Below are 18,348 nucleotides of genomic sequence, written 5' to 3' on the forward strand. Positions count from 1 at the left end.
CTTGATAAGATCTTCCTTGGGCAAGGCTTCCAGCTGGAAGATGCAGAGACATTACCAACTTAGTATAATTCATGTTTCTACTATACCACAAAAAAGAAACATAAAGTCTGCCTAAATATTAAAAAAAAAAAAATCCTACTGAATATTTACATCAACCAAATACCATATTTTTTAATATTCACTTCAGTTCAGCCCATCAGTCATGTCTGACTCTTTGCAACCCCATGGACTGCAGCACACCAGGCCTCCCTGTCCATCACCAACTCCCAGAATTTACTCAGACTCATGTCCATTTAGTTAGTGATGCCATTCAACCATCTCATCCTCTGTCGTCCCCTTCTCCTGCTTTCAATCTTTCCTAGCATTAGGGTCTTTCCTAATGAGTCAGTTCTTTGGTTCAGCTTCAGCATCAGTCCTATCAATGAATATTCAGGACTGATTTCCTTTAGGATGGACTGGCTGGATCTCCTGTCCAAGGGACTCTCAAAAGTCTTCTCCATAATAACAGTTCAAAAGCATCAATTCTTCGGCACTCAACTTTTACAGTCCAACTCTCACATCCATACATGACTACTGGAAAAACCATAGCTTTGACTAGATAGACCTTTGTTTTTTAATATCAGCAAATGCAAGTTTAACTAAGTGATTATTAGTTAAACAACTACAATGAAATGTAAAAAAACCGCACACACCCTCTTGCTACAGAATATTCTTGTTACAGGTTAAGACATTTTCTTTGATTTAATTTCTTTAACTGCAAAATCAAGGAACTGGGACTAACTCTACTTAAAGTTCCTTAGTTGTGTGAAACTTTAGTCCTATTCAAGGCTGAAAGACGCCTCTGGCCACAGGAAAACACTTTAAGCCCTAATTACAGCAACAAGATGAATCAGGGCGCATTTAGGATTTAAATGAAAAATGAGGGAAAGTTACTTAGCGTCTATGGGCTCAGTATTCTAATGGGTAAAGCTGGGATCACAGGAGTATTTAACTCCGGGTCACCGTGAAGCTTCCGGGAACACACAGTTTGGACGACTGTCTGAAACTCAGCCGTAGCAGGAAACCTCGGCAGCAAGTCCCCATCTCTGGACCGACCCCCGCCCATGCCACGGGGGTGACCTGTGTCCACCTGAGGAGGCGCCGGCAGGACCGAGCCCCGGACGCCGCCCACCCGCCCGTCAGGCTTGGTCCGGTCGCCGTTCGGACCTCAGAAACCAGACTGTTTCGTTGAACGTTTGGAAACTGCGGAATCTCGAGGCACGCTGATCCGGGGCAGCAAGGAAAGCCAGGCTTCACCCCAGCAAAGTCAGAGGAAACCCCTGACCGCTCAGACCCAGACCCCGAGGAAAGCTGTCCCCGAGGCGGTCCCCTCCCGGTGGGACCCGCCTCTCAGACGTCTCTTCACCTTGGACTTCCCGGTCCCGGGAGCGGCCGGCGAGGCCACCCCGTCGTGAACAGGCTCCTGCAAAACACAACGAAAGCCGGCCGGTCACGGGCGGCCATGCAGACGGGGAGGTGATCCATCGGTCCCCAACCCCTCGCGTTACCTCCATGGCCGCCGGCAGCCTGCACTTCCACCCAGCACCTCCCACGGACCGCCGCTTCGGGTTAAAGGTCGCGCTTCTCCGCCGGCCCCGCCCCCGCGTCTCCACGGCCACGGCCCCGCGGCGCTCGCGCTTCCGCTTCCGCCTCGGGAGGTGGCTTCCCGCGAGCCCCGCCCCGCCCCGCCCCGCCCCGCCCCGCCCCGCCCCGCCCCGCCCCACCGCCCCCTCGAGGAGGCGGGGCGGGGTGGGCGGTCCTCAGGGCGGGGCGGGGCGCACCCGGGGGCGGGACCCTGTGCTCTGCGAGGGTGTTGGGGCGTGAGGCTCTCCTGGGAGGGTCAGGCACTGTGCAGCTCGGCCGGGGGCGGCCGCCCTAGTCACATTTCCTTCATTTGTTCCCATTCCTGTCCTCCTCTCCCATGTCCTGTCCCTTCTCCTGCCCGAACTTCTGTCCACTTTCCTGTCCGTTGTCTGTCCCATCACCTGTTCTCATGCCGTGTTCCCTCACCTGTCGCATCTCCTGTCCCCTCACCTGTCCCCATTTTTGTTCTGATTCCTGTCCCTCTTCTCTCTCATCTCCTGTCTTCTCAGCTGTCCCATATCCTGTCTCCTCTCTCATCTGCTGTCCCCTCACCTGTCCCCGTTCCTATCCGTCTCCTGTCCCATCTCCTGTCCCCTCAGCTGTCCCTATTCCTGTCCCTCTCTTGTCCCCTTTCCTGTCCAATCTCTGGTCCCCTCTCTTCTCCCATGTTCTCTCTCCTCCCCTGATTCAGATGCTATTACTTTTCGAAGCAGGCAACATTTGCTTGGTTGCAGAACTTTACTTATGGCCCTCTGTGAAGACTGAAAAATCATATTAAAATCTCAGGAGTATATGCCTATCCCTTAGATAATTATCTTTAACCCATCGAATTCTACACATATCTCAGAGTGCATTGTTCACAGTCCCTAAAGACTTCTTGTTTCCATTCACATGGAATAAACCAGACACAGAGACATTTGTCCAGCTGAAAGAACTTATAAGAAACCACAGCTATAGTCTCATTTCTTTACCCATTGCAGGTTGAGTTTTAGGTCTCATTTCAGATGATTTATTATTATAGGACTGAATTTGGGTGGGGTTCAGAATAAGGGGACTGGTGTGTTTAGGTGGCTTCATCTCTAATGTGTCAGAAAAGCAGTGGCCTCAGGACCTTCTCCTGCTACTTGAGAATATGGTGTTTTGTTTTTTTTTAAGCATCATCTGAAGCCTGAGACTTCCCGGGTGGCACCAGTGGTAAAGAATCTGCCTGCCAATGCAGGAGACAAAGGAGATGTGGGTTCAATCCCTGGGTGAGGAAGATCCCCTGGAGGAGGGCATGGCAACACACTCCAATATTCTCACTTAGAGAATCCCATGGACAGAGGAGCCTGGCAGGCTATGGTTCATGGGGTCGCAAGGAGTCAGACATGACTGAAGCAACTTAGCACATACACAGGAACCCTCGGACACAGAGGAGTCAGGTGATCGAGGCCAGGGTCTGTTAGGTACAGTTGGTCCCTCTCTGCCTATTTCCCGATAACTGGCAAAGAAACTGGGCACAGGTAATTCAAGCACAAGGGAAGATTCCAGACACCATGGTCCCTAGGCAGAGTGGTTCCTCTGGGCGAGGATAGCAGGTGAAAACCGCCATGTGCTAGACTGGCCAGTAGAGGGGGCAAGGAGGTCAGCATGGCGCTTCCCGCTTGCTGAGAGACCAAGGAGGTCATCCTGTAGTCCTAGTTAGTTGTTCCAGACTTTGGGTTGGGCTAGAACAGGAACAGTGAAATGTGTGTGTGCGTGTTGGGGGTGCAGGCTGATGCTGTGTCCTGGCTCATTCATTCCGCACAGTAACAGAGCATCTTCTGTGCACCCAGTTCTCTGCTGGGGGAAGTACAACTGTAACTAAGACAACAAAGGTCTCCTTGCTGGACTAGTGGTAGAGACAGACGATAAGCATGGAAACCGTTAATTTAACAGAGGTATGAGTTATGGAGAAAGTAATGCCATGTTACATAACAGGATCTGTTTCATTTTCATTTAAAAGTTTTACTTTCTAACAATAATTGTATATATTTAATTGTGTATCTTTATGGTGTACAGGGCTTCCCTGGTGGCCCAGATGGTAGAGAATCTGCCTGCAATGCAGGACACCTGAGTTCGACACCTCAGTCGGGAAGATCCCCTGGAGTAGGAAATGGCAACCCACTCCAGTATTCTTGCCTGGAGAATTCCATAGACAGAGAAGCATGTTGGGCTATAGTCCATGGGGTCACAAACAGTCAGAGATGAGTGGACAACTTTCACTTACTTTACTTATAAAGTATACATGATGATTTGATATATGTATACACAGCAGAGTGATTACTACTGCAGCTAATTAACGTCTTCTCCACGTATTTTACATGTATGATGGGAGTATCTGAAATGTACTCTCTTAGCATTTCCAGTTTTCAGTACTTTTTTTTGGCTGTGCAGTGAGGGTTGCTGGATGTTAATTCCCCAACCAGGGATCGAACCCAGACTGACAGCAGCAAAACAGAGTCCTAACCACTGGACCACCAGGGAGTTCCCAGCACAGTCTTATTAACTATAGTTATCATGCTGGACGCCAGATCTCTAGATTACTTGTCCTACATAACTGCAGCTTTATGCCCTTTGACCCATATTCCTATACCCCCCCCCCCCCACCTCCAGTCCCCAGTAGCCACAGTTCTGCTTTCTGCCTCTACATATTCAACTTTTAAATTTATTTTCAATTTTTTTAAAATGTGTGTTTATTATTTTCATTTAAATATTTCAGTGTAATAGTCTAAGCATTTAAAAATGTAATTCTTTTGAAAACAATATAATTTATTTATGTAAACCCAAGGTTATAAACTGAAAATGACCAGATTTTTATTTTTTTAATTGAAGTATAGTTGACCTACAATATTGTATTAGTTTCAGGTGTTCTGTGCAATGATTTGACATTTATATACATTGAGGATTGATCACAATAAGTCTAGTAACCATGTTACCTTATAAAATTATTGCAATATTATTGACTATATTCCCTATGCTGTATATTACAGTCTGTACCTGAGTCTGTTTCTGTTTTTTAGATTCTACATGTAAGTGAAACAATGTGGTTTTTGTCTTTGATTATTTCACTTAATCTTCTAGGTCCATCCATGTTGTCACAAATGACAAGATCGCATTTTTTATGCCTGAGTAATATTTCATCACACACAGACACACACACACACATGCCGAATCTTATTTATCCATTCATCTGTCAATGGACATTTAGGTTTCTGTGTCTTGGCTATTGTGAATGGTGCTGCTATGAACACCGGGGTACAGGTGTCTTTTCAAATTTTAAATAATTTAAGTAACTACGTGCAACTAGTGGCTAACACAGTAAACTCTAGAAGATAACCGGTATAGGACTACTTAGAATATAAGAAGTTGGCTTTTTAGATTTCCTTGACTGATAAGAGTATTTCAGTTACTTAGTTCTCAGTTTTTGCCGTTTGGTGTGCATTGAAGTATTTAGCAACATCCTTCTCTTGGAGAAGAAATGAGCAAATGAAAATTTAAATAAGCACAAAAGAGACAATACAGACCTCTAAGAGATTTAATGATACACTTTAATCTTAATCACATAAGAATTATGTGTGAAAGACTTCCAAAGAGCAGATGGTCCTTCAGGTTGCAGTATTGGCAGGAAGATGGGAGGCCTGTGCTGGTTAGTGAACTTGCTATGTATGATTTAAACTGGTGGGGAGAAAGGAAAGGAAACGTCTGGAGAAGGTGGGATGAGAGTAAAGCTAGTTGGGGAGGGGAGGAGCCTGCGAGACGCGCTTGGACCCAGCAAGGTGGCTCTCTGCTGGAGTTAGGAGGGGGTTTGGCAGCACGAAACCCAGCTGGCAGGCGGTTTGGAAGGTAAGTCACCCATGTCATAAGGTAAGTCACCCATGTAGCTGCCTTTGAATCGATGGCTAAAAATGCTTGGGATGTACCTTGTAGGCAGCAAACATTCAGAATCATCTAAAGATTCTGAGCTAAAGAGAAATGTAATGAGTCTTGTTGTGGAAAAAGAAGTTTGGCAGATGTATAATGAACAGAGAAACAAGTTATGTAGCCTATAGGCAAGGGAGAGGCTTCTGAACCAGAAGGGTGGCTGCAGAGGTAAGACATCCTGGAAATACACTGACAGGTGTTGCTGATGGATTAGAACACAGTTGAGGAGGGGCTAGAGAGAGGTGGGTCAAGGTGCAAGTCTGGGAGGGGTTGGCTGGGAGTGGGAGGGGAGTCCAGGGAAGTACAGAGGCAGAGGTGAGGGACAGGGGTAGAGGCACTGAAGGAAGAAGCCTGGAGTGAATGAGAACGTTTCAGGGGAAAATAGTCACCTGCAAGAAATAGTAACTATTGACACATTTTAGTGCTATATTTACAAATTTGCTTAAATCAACACTGAATCTGAAAACTTGAGTATATTCTTATGTGATGACCAGAGCATACTTAACGTGTTCACACGCGTGTGGTCTGTAGAAAACTGACACATCACGATCATTAGTAAGGATGCCAGGGTTGCAAGTCTCCGCCTTCCACCTGGCCCCAACCGCTGTTAGCTCCATCTTTTTTTAGGGTGAACAAAAGCAGACACAAGAAGCACTAGTCCCTCCACCTGAATTCAATATCACGAGGTCAGGGCAATCAACTTTTATACCAATTAAATCTGGTGCTTTTTCTTCCTTAAGAGAATCGAAAGTGGAGAGTTAGAGTGGTGTCAGCCATGTTCTTCCTGTAATCATCATCAAATCTCTCGTTCTGGGCCACGGTGAAGTGGTTCTTCCAATCCCCGATGACCCCTGAAACAGTCATGGTAGGGAGTCAGTACTGTAGTGGGAGTGGGGTCGGGGGGTGTAGGGGAGGGGTGGTTCTCTGTTCTCCTGCTCTTGTATGTTCTAACCCCTGCCCCGGAGACATTCCCCTGGCTGGCCCAGCAGGGTCTCCTCCAGGAGGGAGGAAGGATCACCTGTCTGGTTTGTGGGTCGGGAGATGGCAAGGTTGTGTGAGCAGCAGGGCTGAGGGCCACTCTTGTGTGTCCTTCCTGCACATCAAAGCAAGGTCTGTGCCAACATGATGTTGCCCGCAGAACAAGCAGGGCCTGCTATTGGAGGGACTGCACGTGCCATTTTGAGAAAGGAAGATGCTCCCCAGTTCTCCAGTTGCAATCCCTGTTACCTTTCCCAGGCTGGTTTTTCTCCATACTGTCATCTATTATCCTGCATGTTTTTTCATTTGCTTCCTTGTTTACGGCTAGATATAATATAATTTCCATGAGGGCTGGAGCTTTCCTGTGCTTTGTTCACTGCTCTGAACATTACCCAGAACAGAGCCTGGCACATAGTAGCCACTTGGAAAGTAGTTTTGAATGAATGACCCTTTCTGACAGCCTGGAACTCTCTATAACGTGGATCTTTTGCTCCATCTGACTTGATTCTGTATCTTTTCAGCTTATCAGCCAGAACTCCAGAGGGAACAGGAGGATACGCAGTTAGACCTAGACACCAAATCTCACTTTCCACTTGTGGCTGAATGTTAATTTCATCTGTGGTTTCTTAAATTGTTCTTTTCCCAGAATCCTTCATTATCAATCTTATTTTTCTTTTCTATAGAAAGGAAACTCCCCAGAGACTATGAAATATTGGACAGTTCCTTTAGGATTATGGCCAAAAGGAAACACTGAAAACCTTTTCTAATGAATGGAGAAATCGACTGGTTCATGAATTCAGCCGGAATCGACGTGTAGTTTGCCATCGGGTTCTGCTTCATGACGCTAAATGAAGTGTGGTGAACAATTTTATCCAGAACTTTATCATCTAAGCTCTTTCCAATAAATTCTGCCAGCTTCTGAATTTCATGCTTTGGGTTCTACGAGCAGAGTCAAAAGAAAAGACTTGGTATAAGATAATGTTTATCAATGAATAATAGTCTTAAAAGAATATTGAAATGAATTAATAATAGTAATCAGTAACATGCCACGAGTTAAAATTTTTAAAAATCATATCTCACAAATGTTCAGCTTTTCAGAAATGACTTATTTAGATGTGGTGACTCATACTGTTCTCTGTATTGCTGCTGCTGCTGCTGCTAAGTCGCTTCAGTCCAACTTAGCGACTCTTTGCAACCCCATGGACTGCAGCCCACCAGGCCCCCCGATTCCTGGGATTCTTCAGGCAAGAACACTGGAGTGGGTTGCCATTTCCTTCTCTGGTTCTCTGTATTAACTGGAGTCTTTACACTGTTCTTGCTCTAACATGTCAACTGGGTCATGTTGGTAAGATGCTTGAAACACAGTGACCTGGAGTGCGTGGGACATGCTCCATGGAGCAGTATGTCCAGGGTCAGGTCCAAAAGTCCTGCTCCAGCCCGTCCGATAAATGCCCCCAGGGGAGGCACTGAACTGGTGCTGAGAGCAGATGTCACAGTGGCTTCGGGGACCCAGCCACAGCGGCCTGTTTCCTGCTTCTGTCTGTGATGTACCTTTCAAAAATCAGGCTGTCAGTTACAAATCCAAGGACAGAGATTGTCATTCTGTACAGACCCAGTGGAGTCACAAAAGTGCTGGGTAGATGACCATTTACCATCAACTCTCATGACACCACCTCCTTCAGTCCTGATAGCATCTCTTGGAGTGTATATTACTATCTCCTCTCTAGTGACTTCTAACATCAAAATTCCTAGACGTCAAACATCTTCACAAAGAAGAATTGCCAGCAAGCAGTAAGCCAGAACTTGGGTTCGAGAATCCATACTGTTTCCCACTGCACCAAATTTCTTAAACTGTTTCTTGAAATTCTGTCATTCCTCTAGCACTAATAAAAAAACCCCAAAATGTACTAGAAAGTTTTTTTCCTTCTAACGGGAATTTCAAAATACACACTGCAAGGGGGGAGAAAAAGCATCACTCATGTTTGCCATCCTCTGCCTGTAAGGAAAAGGTATCCCGCAGCTCAGAGTTCTAGGTGAGACTGTGATATGGAAACTCATGACGTGCCAGGGGCGCTGTGATGGGTGGATGGGGCAGCCAGCAAAACACAGCATCTCCTGTGCCCGACTGCAATCTGAGGGTCACCGATGGGGTGCACACATTGCAACTGAAGCATGTATGGTCAAATGGGGACTTGGTAGGTGGCCTGGTCCTCACCTCCCTCATGTCCTCGTAGAAGAGGTAGAGGATGCGGTGCTGGTCCTTGGCGTGCCACCAGCCCTTCACGTGGTCATACCAGGAGCCCCAGCACACTGCAGGATGGGACCAGAGCAGGGCAGTGAGTCACAGAAACCCAGTGACAAGTACACCCCCCCATCCCCACCCCCGCCCTGGGAGGAGGATCCTGAAGGGAGGCAGGAGGTCACCCTGGTGATTCCTTCACGGTAAAGCCAGCCAAGGGAAATCAGTCCTGAATATTCATTGGAAGGACTGATGTTGAAGCTGAAACTCCAATACTTTGGCCGATACTGATGTGAAGAGCTGACTCATTTGAAAAGACCCCGATGCTGGGAAAGATTGAAGGCAGGAAGAGAAGGGGCTGACAGAGGATGAGATGTTTGGATGGCATCACTGGACTCAATGGGCATGAGTCTGAGTAAACTCTGGGAGTAGGTGATGGGTAGGGAGGCCTGGTGTGCGGCAGTCCATGGGGTCGCTAAGAGTCAGATACAACTGAGTGACTGAACTGAACTGCAAGCCAGCAGAGCCCCTGCTGTTCTCAGAAACTGACACCTTTTTTGTAGACTGCTTGAGGATTTTGAGACAGGATGGAAACCAAGCGCTCACCTTTCCCAGTCAGAAAACTCTCAAAGTATTCTTCCCAGGTGCCTGGAGCAGGAAGGTTTCTATTCATCCTGTGGAAGTGGTAATAAGATACCATGTTGTCCTTGGGATTCCTGGCTACATAGATCATCTAGGAGTGGAGAGAGGAAGGGGAGAAGCAAAACCAGGATTAGAACAGCAGACAATGACGTGAGGGTGGGCGTATTCCACACAGGTGGGTATTCCTGATGCTGTGTTTCTGTGCTGTGGCTTTTGTGGGAGATGGAAAGGATTCATGTCAATCTGCGTATTGATGACATGTGACCAGTGGACTTTTTGTTTCTGTTTTTAATTTAACAAGTGACGTGTTTTAAGAGGAAATTGAAGACCAGTCTGAGTTCCTTCTAAGGGGCCAAATCTGCATTCCTTTGGCTCCCTACCTTACAGTTTTTCTCCAGGAAAGATGGTGGCAGCAAGTGGAAGGGGAGATGTGTCTTCAACATCCGGGATGAGGTCATTGCATTCGCTTGTTCCAAGCCTGTGAAATTAGTTTTCAACAACTTTCCATTATTTTTCTCCATTTGCTTCAGAAACTTGCTGCCCCATTTTTACTACATTAGGAACACTCCAGACCACCTGTAACTCTCTGTGGCTTTCATATGAGAGAATGGGGTTTTTGGCTAGAGCAGTTTTTGTTTTTGCCACATAGTTTCTGGGATTCTAGTTCCCCAGCCAGGATTGAACTCATGCTCCCTGCAGTGAGAGCATCATCTTAACCACTGGCCACCAGCAAAGTCTCTAGAACAGCTTTTAACCATACAATAAACCAAATAAATAAGAACCTAAAAAATTCAAAGCCTTCCACCATAAAATTATCTTACCTAGGCTCATCTTTGTGGAATGAGTTTAATTTCTAATTGGAGAATCAAAACTTACTTTATTTTTTAAAATTTTAATATTTATTTTTATTTTAATATTTATTTATATTTATTTGGCTGCACCAGGTCTTAATTGTGGCATGTGCATTCTATTTTCCCTGACCAGGGATTGAACCCAGGTCCCTTGCATTGAGAGCTCAGAATCTTAGCCACTGGACCACCGTTGAGTCCCTTAACTTACTTTTGTATGAACAGAAACTCAGTTAGAAAATGTCTGAAGTATAGCCATGGCCAGACAGTGAAAAAGAGTCCTGAAGTCCATTGATGGTGGTTTCAACACCTGGGATTCTGAAAGGGCTGCTGTGCTTAGTCACTCAGTCATGTCCACCAGGCTCTTCTGTCTATGGAATTCTCTAGACAAGAATACTGCAGTGGGTTGCCATTTCCTTCTCTAGGAGATCTTCCCAACCCAAGGATGGAACCCACGTCTCCTGCATTTGCAGGTGGATTCTTTACCACAGAACCACCTGGGAAGCCTGAGAGGGCTGCTGGCTAATACGTCTAGACCTGGGGTCAGGTGCAGCCGTGATGTACTCACCAGATCCTAGGGAAGGGATTATCCACTCGATGAAGGGAAATCGCTCATGTGTGGGTGCCCTCCGGCTTTGGTTGACATCACCCCCGTTTTGTATCAAGTCCACAATCTCCTGCGTCCACGTTGTTCCTTGTTCCATGGGTAAGAATAGGAGGCACAGACATTATCTCCTGCATTTCTTAGGATGTGAGCAAATACTCGTTACAGCAGCTGTGTGAACACTGAAGCCTGCTTTATAGTGGAATTCAGAAAACATCCTTGTTTGTTTACATCTTGTGTTATCATAATATGGATTTTTAGGCAAACACTCCAGTTTGGAGTGGACATAAGATTCATAAATAGACAGTTCTTCTTTTCTCTGTCACAACCGTTCATTAGGATTGTCATGCTACTGAGTTGGTGGCATTGTTCCTTAGAAAGGTGGAGTGGAAGTCTTTCTCTCCCAGCTGTGATGTGGGGTCGTCCCTGTGTGATCTTCAGACTGTTTCCCAAGTGCGCAGCCTGAGGTTTCCCAAGTGCAAAGCCAGGAGGCTTTGTTGTGTGTTGGCTAAATGGGCGAGTGATTAGGGCTTAGTCTCCGCGTTCACACTGTCCTGTTTTCCCTGAAGGCTAGAAAGTGCATTTCCTAGGCTCCTTTGCCACTGAGATTCTGAATACCCTGAGACTGATTAACCTTCTGTTAGTTAAAGGAAGGAGACAGAGGTCTCAGGGTGGCCCCACCGGGTACAAGATGTGTAGAAGCCACTCCACACATCTGGATCAAGCTCGGAGCTCGATCCGGAAGCTGCACCCCCACGACCCCTGGAGGAGGGCTTCCGTCTCCAGTTTCGGTCACTTCTATGGGCGCCATCCTGACTAGTGTGGGGGCTACTGCCTATTTTGCAGCCTTGAAGACCTGTTGAACCAGATGTCTGACCATGTCTATGACAGGAGGAGATTGAATAGCAGTGGTGTTTTATTTCCTAGATGAGTTGGTCTCTAATATTATCTGGCACCAACTCTTCATTACGGGTTAAAGGACCAATATTTCTTTAGCTATCAACTCAAAGGAAGTTAGAGTCATTTGTACTAGTTTTGTGTGTTTACTATGAATTTCGGCGGCTTTCTAGGTGGCTCAGTGACAAAGAATCAGCCTTCCAAGAAGGAGATGTGGGTTTAATCCCTGGGTTGGGAAGATCCCCTAGAGTAGGAAATGGCAACCCATTCCAGTATTCTTGCCTGGAGAATTCCATGGACAAAGGAGCCTAGTGGGCTATAGTCCATGGGGTTTCAGAGTCAGACATGACTTGGTGACTAAACAACAACTCTGAATTTATAGCCAAGGGCTAACATTGGGGCAGGTTCCAGTGCAGCTGGAGGTTCAAAGTCAGCTGGTCCTTGGGTCAGAGGTCAGTGATTCTACAATGTGTGTATCTCTGTTCAGTCACAGAGTGTTTATTCTGTTAAAAATCTAGGTGAAAACTTTTACATCATCTGAGGTTGTTTCTTGTTCCCTTTTATCAATACAGCCTTTATTAGCATATACAGTTTTCATGACTGATTAAATACTGCATTAGCTGGTAAGTGCTTTTATTTCTATTGTTATTAGATTGTAACCCCTAACCCATGAAAATTCTAAATGAACCAAACTTTAATGCTCACTTTTGGTAGGTGGAAAAAGATGAACGATTAAGCATTGTACTGAAATTATGGTGATAGAGTAGAATTGTGAGTGAAATAAGGCAGTGAGATGTGATTCCCCACCAGTGGTTACTTTCAGAAACTCACATTGAGAAAATTTTAATTCTGAACAAACTCATGAGAAGTAATCAGAAAGTCAGGGCTGATTTGAAATCAGTTGATACATGAGTCTAAGGCCCCATCTGCCTGCAAAGCCTTTTATCAAATCAATACAGATAAAGTCAAAGGGTGGGTGGAGTGTATGTGTGTGTGCCCATGAGTGAATGTAGCAGAAATTATTGACAGTTATTGATTTTGCAAAGAGCAAATGTGTGTGCAGTTGGGGTATGAGCTGAGTACTGTGTTTTGGTCTAACTGTAGATGCACACAAATAGCTGCAGAGAACTCCTCGTCCCAGCTCACCCCCAAATTTACATGACACAGTGGCTGAGCTGAAGTTTGTCCTGTTTCTACAGTAACTTTGTTAAACTGATTATATTGAAATAAGAAAGCAGGCTCACAACATACCACCGGGAGGGTGGAGATGCAGAGAGTAGGCCTGGGACCCTGAGCAGGGGGACTTATGAGTTCAGCCTTGCAGAACATAAGCCCCCTTCTCCGCTCCCCTGCTCCCCCCACCAGGTGGGGGTGCCCAGTCTGGCTCTGCTGTAAGGGCCTGCCCTGGTAACAAGTAAATCAACAAGTCTGGCCCCTTCATTTCAGACTGTTTGATTTACTCTCTTGCAGCAAGTAAACAACATGTACTTCATGGGGAGTATTAAATTCTTAAGACGTGTAGGTCATTTTAACGGCTTTTGTGTGGTTCCCCCCGCCCCGCCCCCGTGATTTGTGTTGGCCGTATCCCGCTGCCCACTCAATGGTTTTCTGCTCAAACCCTGGTGGGTTTCTCAACATCCTCAGTGCTGTGTCTTGCTTGCTTCTGTCCCTGCTCCTCCTCCCACCTCCCCTGTCCCTTGTCCCTCCCGCCTACCTGCTTTCGGGTAGGTAGAGATGAGCAGATCGTCAGGCCTGGCTTGGAAGCTCCAGATCTGATCCCAGGTGTCACAAGTGGGCATGGGCTGCAGGATGCCTTCCACATAGTCCACAGCAACGCGATTCACACCCTCAGATTCCAAAGCCTCCATCTTGTTCAAGGCCAATGTCAGGGGTCAGAAATTTCAGCTCGGGAAAGTGTTACCCTCAGACAGCTCAAAGCTGCGTGCTTGGTGGCTTACAGACAGGGCAGGGCTGAGACCTCAGGCCCTGCCTGGAGTTGCCCGTCGAGGGGCAGCTGGCCTGGCCAGGGAGCAGCAACTCTGGCTTAGGACTTTGCACACAGCACTTCCAACGAGCTGTAGCCGCCTCCGGGAGGGGCAGTGACGCAGCTGCCTAGCCCTCTGCTCTGGGCTGCACCGCGACCGTGGTTCCGGCTCCCCGCCCCCGGCCGTGTCCCTTGTGCCTTCAGCCGCTCTTCTGGGCCCTTAGCGATGGTCAGGGCCACCTCATTTGCAGTCCTCCTCTGCATTCACGAAGTAATTCACAGATCTCTTTAATTCTTTCTTCTGGGAATTTTAAGCTCGTTACAACGTGGCAGGAAATCTGCAGGTGGTCTGACAAGTTGTGGCCGAGGCTCACTTCCTTGCAAGGCTGGGAGGAAGTTTCTGTGCTGGCAACAGTGAGAGCTTAGACCCAACCTCCCAGCGCAGATGTGGGGGTGGGGGATCAGCAGTGTTATTTTTAAGACTGAAATAGAGGAGGCTCCAATAGGAATGATTCTCTTTCTGTTGTAGGCTGTTTAGTGTCAGTATCAGCCCTGGTCTGTTCACAGACAATAAAACATGTTTGTCCCTTAGAAGCCAAGTGGATAGGAAAGCCACAGAGTTACAGAAGGCACATCCTCTGACTTTTTCTTCCTGGAGTTCACTATTGAGGCTCATGCCGGATCCCACCCCACCCCAACAACGCCTTCCCCGCAACCCCCGTGAGGCCCCTTGTTTTCCTAAAAGCCCTAGTGTTTATTTACGCTGCTTGTTCCCTTCCTTGGAATCATTCCTGGCTCCTGCGGTTTTGTTTTCTTTTCCCCCTCCTGTTTCCACCACAACCCTTCTTGGCTGACAGTTGCAAAAACAAGAGCAATCATAACCACAGCGAGGTACCATCTCATGTCGGTCAGGATGGCTGCCGTCAAAAAGTCTACAAACAACAAATGCTGGAGAGGGTGTGGAGAAAAGGGAACCCTCTTACACTGTTGGTGGGAATGCAAACTAGTGCAGCCACTGTTCACTAAAGAGAACAGTGTGGAGATTCCTTAAAAAGCTGGAAATAGACCTGCCATACAATCCAGCAATCCCACTGCTGGGCATACACACTGAGAAAAGCAGAATTGAAAGAGATCCGTGCACCCCAATGTTCGTTGAAGCACTGTTTGCAATAGCTAGGACATGGAAGCAACCTGAATGTCCATCAGCAGATGAATGGGTAAGAAAGCTGTGGAACATATACACACGATGGAATATTACTCAGCTATTAAAAAGAATGCATTTGAGTCAGTTCTAATGATGTGAATGAAACATGAAACTGGAGCCTATTATACAGAGTGAAGTAAGTCAGAAAGAAAAACACCAATACAGTATATTAATGCATATATATGGAATTTAAACAGATGGTAACGATAACCCTATATGCAAGACAGTAAGAGACACAGATGTAAAGAACAGTCTTTTGGACTCTGGGAGAAGGCGAGGGTGGGATGATTTGAGAGAATAGCATTGAAAAATGTACATTACCATATGTGAAGTAGATGACCAGTCCAAGTTTGATGCATGAAACAGGGCACTCAAAGCCGGTGCACTGGGACAACCCAGAGGGATGGGATGGGGATGTTGGGACACATGTACACTGTGGCTGATTCATGTCAATGTATGGCAAAAACCACCACAATATTGTAAAGCGAAAGCGAAGTCGCTCAGTCGTGTCCAACTGTTAGTGACCCCATGGACTGCAGCCTACCAGGCTCCTTCATCCACAGGATTTTCCAAGCAAGAGTATTGGAATGGGTTGCCTAAATTAACCTCCAATTAAAATTAATTAATTGAATAAAAAAAAAAAACTCGTGAAAAAAAAAAGCAAAGCAAGAGCAGACCCACCCAGCTCTCCTGCTTCTCCTTGCGGTATTATCAAGTACAGCTGGTCTTTGTTTCTAGTTCCTGGTGCTGTGTCCCAAAAACCCTTGGGAGTTCCTCAGCAGTTGGAGCCTTTGGCTGTTTGTGTTGAGTCCCTGTGGACCCCACCTGGGTTGTCAGGGAGATCACACCTGCTGAACATGTGGATGCTTTCTGGGAGGGGCTGCCTGGAGGCTTCCTGAGGATGAGGGACAGGGCACAACAGCTCTGCCCCTTCTTACCCGAGAGCCTGACCCCTGCACATGTAGCATTCACCTGTCCCGATCTGTGTTGTCCATGTACGACACAACTGTAATTGTAGGTGTAGCACTTTCAGTGAGTTCTATTTATCATCATGGAACCTATAGGGGCATGGGGATGCTCCCCCAGCCCCAACTTAGAGCAGGCTGATTAGCAGCACAGATGGTCCACAAGGCTTGTGCTTGCATGTGAAGGGTGATGGGGGTATCTTGTGAAAGATTTTACCCTTGACCTGCAGGTCTGTGCTAACCCTGGGTCATCAGTGTCAAGACAGAATTGAGTTGAATGGACAGAGAACTTCCCTGGGATGCCTCCCCTCCCCCCAGCAGCTCCAGATGCTGTTCCTGTAGCAGGAGTCTCACTTCTTGCTTCAATCCCTTCCCACCCAGAGCTTCACAGCATCCCATGGGGGCTTCTAGGTGGGGACTTCTGTGGTACCCAGGACCTCAGGCCATGCACATTCCCTGCTCTGCAAGGCCAATGCCCTGTGCCCCCTTCAGTTCTTCTCTAATGTCCTCCCCAAAGTGCCCCCTTTGGAGAGCCTTTCCTTGATCTTGGGTGTCTCCCACGTGCCTGATGGTGGCCCCTTCCTGTCCTTTGGGGCTATGGTTTGAACTCAGTCCTGTGTCCTCCACTGCCCATGTCCATGCTGTGGGCAGCTCTGTGTCTGGTACGTGTGTCCTGGGCAGAAGGAAAGAGTGAAACTAACTGGAGAACCGAGGGTGAGGTCTATAGGCCGCAACCATGGCAAGAGGGGGAGGTTCAGGTGAGCCTGTGTCTTCGGCCGGTCTCTGTGATGACAGCCAGACGTGGACGCCTGCCCCGAGCCCTGCACCAGCCCCCTCAGCCGAGGGCCAGACACAGGGTGCTGACTGCTCTGCCCCCACATCCCAACTTTCCTTTGTGAAAACAGGAATCGTAACAGCCCCTGACCCTGTGAGTGACAGAGTATGTTTACTGCTGGGCAACGGGGAGGGAGTGTGGTCAACAACCTTAACTGTGAGTAGCGTCCCATGACTGTGACCTCGGGGGTTCCTGGGCCCTCCTTGCCCCTCAGCCTCCCTGTTGGCTGTTGGGAGATGGAGGGACACTTGGGATCAAGATTACCAGGTGGAATTCCTGGCCCTAGCATGCATTTGAAAAGACTTAGAAAAATCATCTATAATTTTTGGTTTAATTTCTCCTCTGGTCTTCATAGTCTGTGTGCCAGCAGCATAGAGAACTGGAGGCTTAGCCACATCCTGGCAGTTTTGTTTAGTCCCTTGTGTGCTGGGGACATGGGCTGAGACAAAACCGAAGGAAGCTGAAGGGGTCACGTGACTTGAAAAATTACCATGGCTGCGCAGATGTTTCCTGTTCTCCTTTAATGCTGTTCTGTCGCTAAGTCATGTCTGACCCCTTGTGACCCCATGGAGTGCAGCAATAATACTTTCTCACAAATGCAGAAGAATTAAATAAATGCTGCACTTAGTTATAAAGTTGTCCGGTGCCAAGTCTGTGTATGGCAGACATTGTTTTGGAATTCCAAGCATCTGGGGTTGGACTGGCTCTGTCCCTCAAGAGTTGTGTAAACTTACAATTATTTAATCTCTTCTGGTGTTGGAGAAGACTCTTGAGAGTCCCTTGGACTGCAAATGAGATCCAACCAGTCCATCCTAAAGGAGATCAGCCCTGGGTGTTCTTTGGAAGGAATGATGCTGAAGCTGAAAGTCCAGTACTTTGGCCACCTCATGCGAAGAGTTGACTCATTGGAAAAGACTCTGATGCTGGGAGGGATTGGGGGCAGGAGGAGAAGGGGATGACAGAGGGTGAGATGTCTGGATGGCATTACCAACTCGATGGATGTGAGTTTGAGTGAACTCCGGGAGTTGGTGATGGACAGGGAGGCCTGGCGTGCTGCGATTCACGGGGTCGCAAAGAGTCAGACACGACTGAGCGACTGAACTGACTGACTGACTGACTGAGCCCTTTTAGTCTCACAGGATTAATAGGAGAGTTGGGGCGTGTCAGTCCTCCTGCAGTCTTGGCACGCCGCCCTGTCTTCTCTGGTCCTCCCTGGTCCCTGTTTCCCGACCGCCCACTGGGCCTTTGATCCTGCGTGGGCTTTCCCTGGTTGTGGGGATCGGGGGCTACTCTCTAGTCGTGCTCTGAGGGCTTCTCACTGCGGTGGCTTCTCCTTGCAGAGCACTGGCTCCTGAGCTCAAGGACTTCAGTAGCTGCGGCTTGCGGGCTTGGTTGCTTCGCGGCATAAGGGATCTTCCCAGACCGGGGATCAAACCCACGTACTCTGCATTGGCAGGCACACTCTTAACCACTGGACCACTAGGGAAACCCTGAACATAACTTTTTACATGTGCTGAGAAGCAAAACATTCAGGTGACTCTATTTGATGTTTTCTTCACTGCCTTGGTCTGGAAGTGAACCCAAAGT

The 18,348-nt window shown here is 47.5% G+C and overlaps 1 protein-coding gene across 1 annotated transcript; it reads right to left on the bottom strand.

Annotated features, from left to right (window-relative positions):
• Nucleotides 1-5,197: 5,197 nt before the first annotated feature.
• Nucleotides 5,198-13,832, bottom strand: SULT1C4 (sulfotransferase family 1C member 4). Its single transcript, XM_052648959.1, has 7 exons — nucleotides 13,488-13,832; nucleotides 10,841-10,966; nucleotides 9,805-9,902; nucleotides 9,389-9,515; nucleotides 8,759-8,853; nucleotides 7,302-7,482; nucleotides 5,198-6,416 (listed from the first exon to the last, which is right to left on the bottom strand). Exons 1-7 carry the CDS (start codon nucleotides 13,639-13,641, stop codon nucleotides 6,301-6,303), a joined length of 897 nt encoding a protein of 298 aa, XP_052504919.1. The 5' UTR covers nucleotides 13,642-13,832; the 3' UTR covers nucleotides 5,198-6,300.
• Nucleotides 13,833-18,348: the final 4,516 nt, after the last annotated feature.

Source organism: Budorcas taxicolor, chromosome 11 (assembly GCF_023091745.1).
Source record: "Budorcas taxicolor isolate Tak-1 chromosome 11, Takin1.1, whole genome shotgun sequence".
In the NCBI taxonomy this organism is placed as follows: domain Eukaryota; kingdom Metazoa; phylum Chordata; class Mammalia; order Artiodactyla; family Bovidae; genus Budorcas; species Budorcas taxicolor.

Bases quoted from the DNA above. Each gene is read 5' to 3' on its own strand.
- SULT1C4 (XM_052648959.1), bottom strand. From the start codon at position 13,641: ATGGAGGCTTTGGAATCTGAGGGTGTGAATCGCGTTGCTGTGGACTAT. The intron at 9,903-10,840 runs GTGAGTACATCA...CTAATTTCACAG, and splicing joins AATCCCTTCCCTAGGATCTG to GCTTGGAACAAGCGAATGCA. The intron at 7,483-8,758 runs GTGAGGACCAGG...CTCTGCTCGTAG, and splicing joins TCTACGAGGACATGAGGGAG to AACCCAAAGCATGAAATTCA.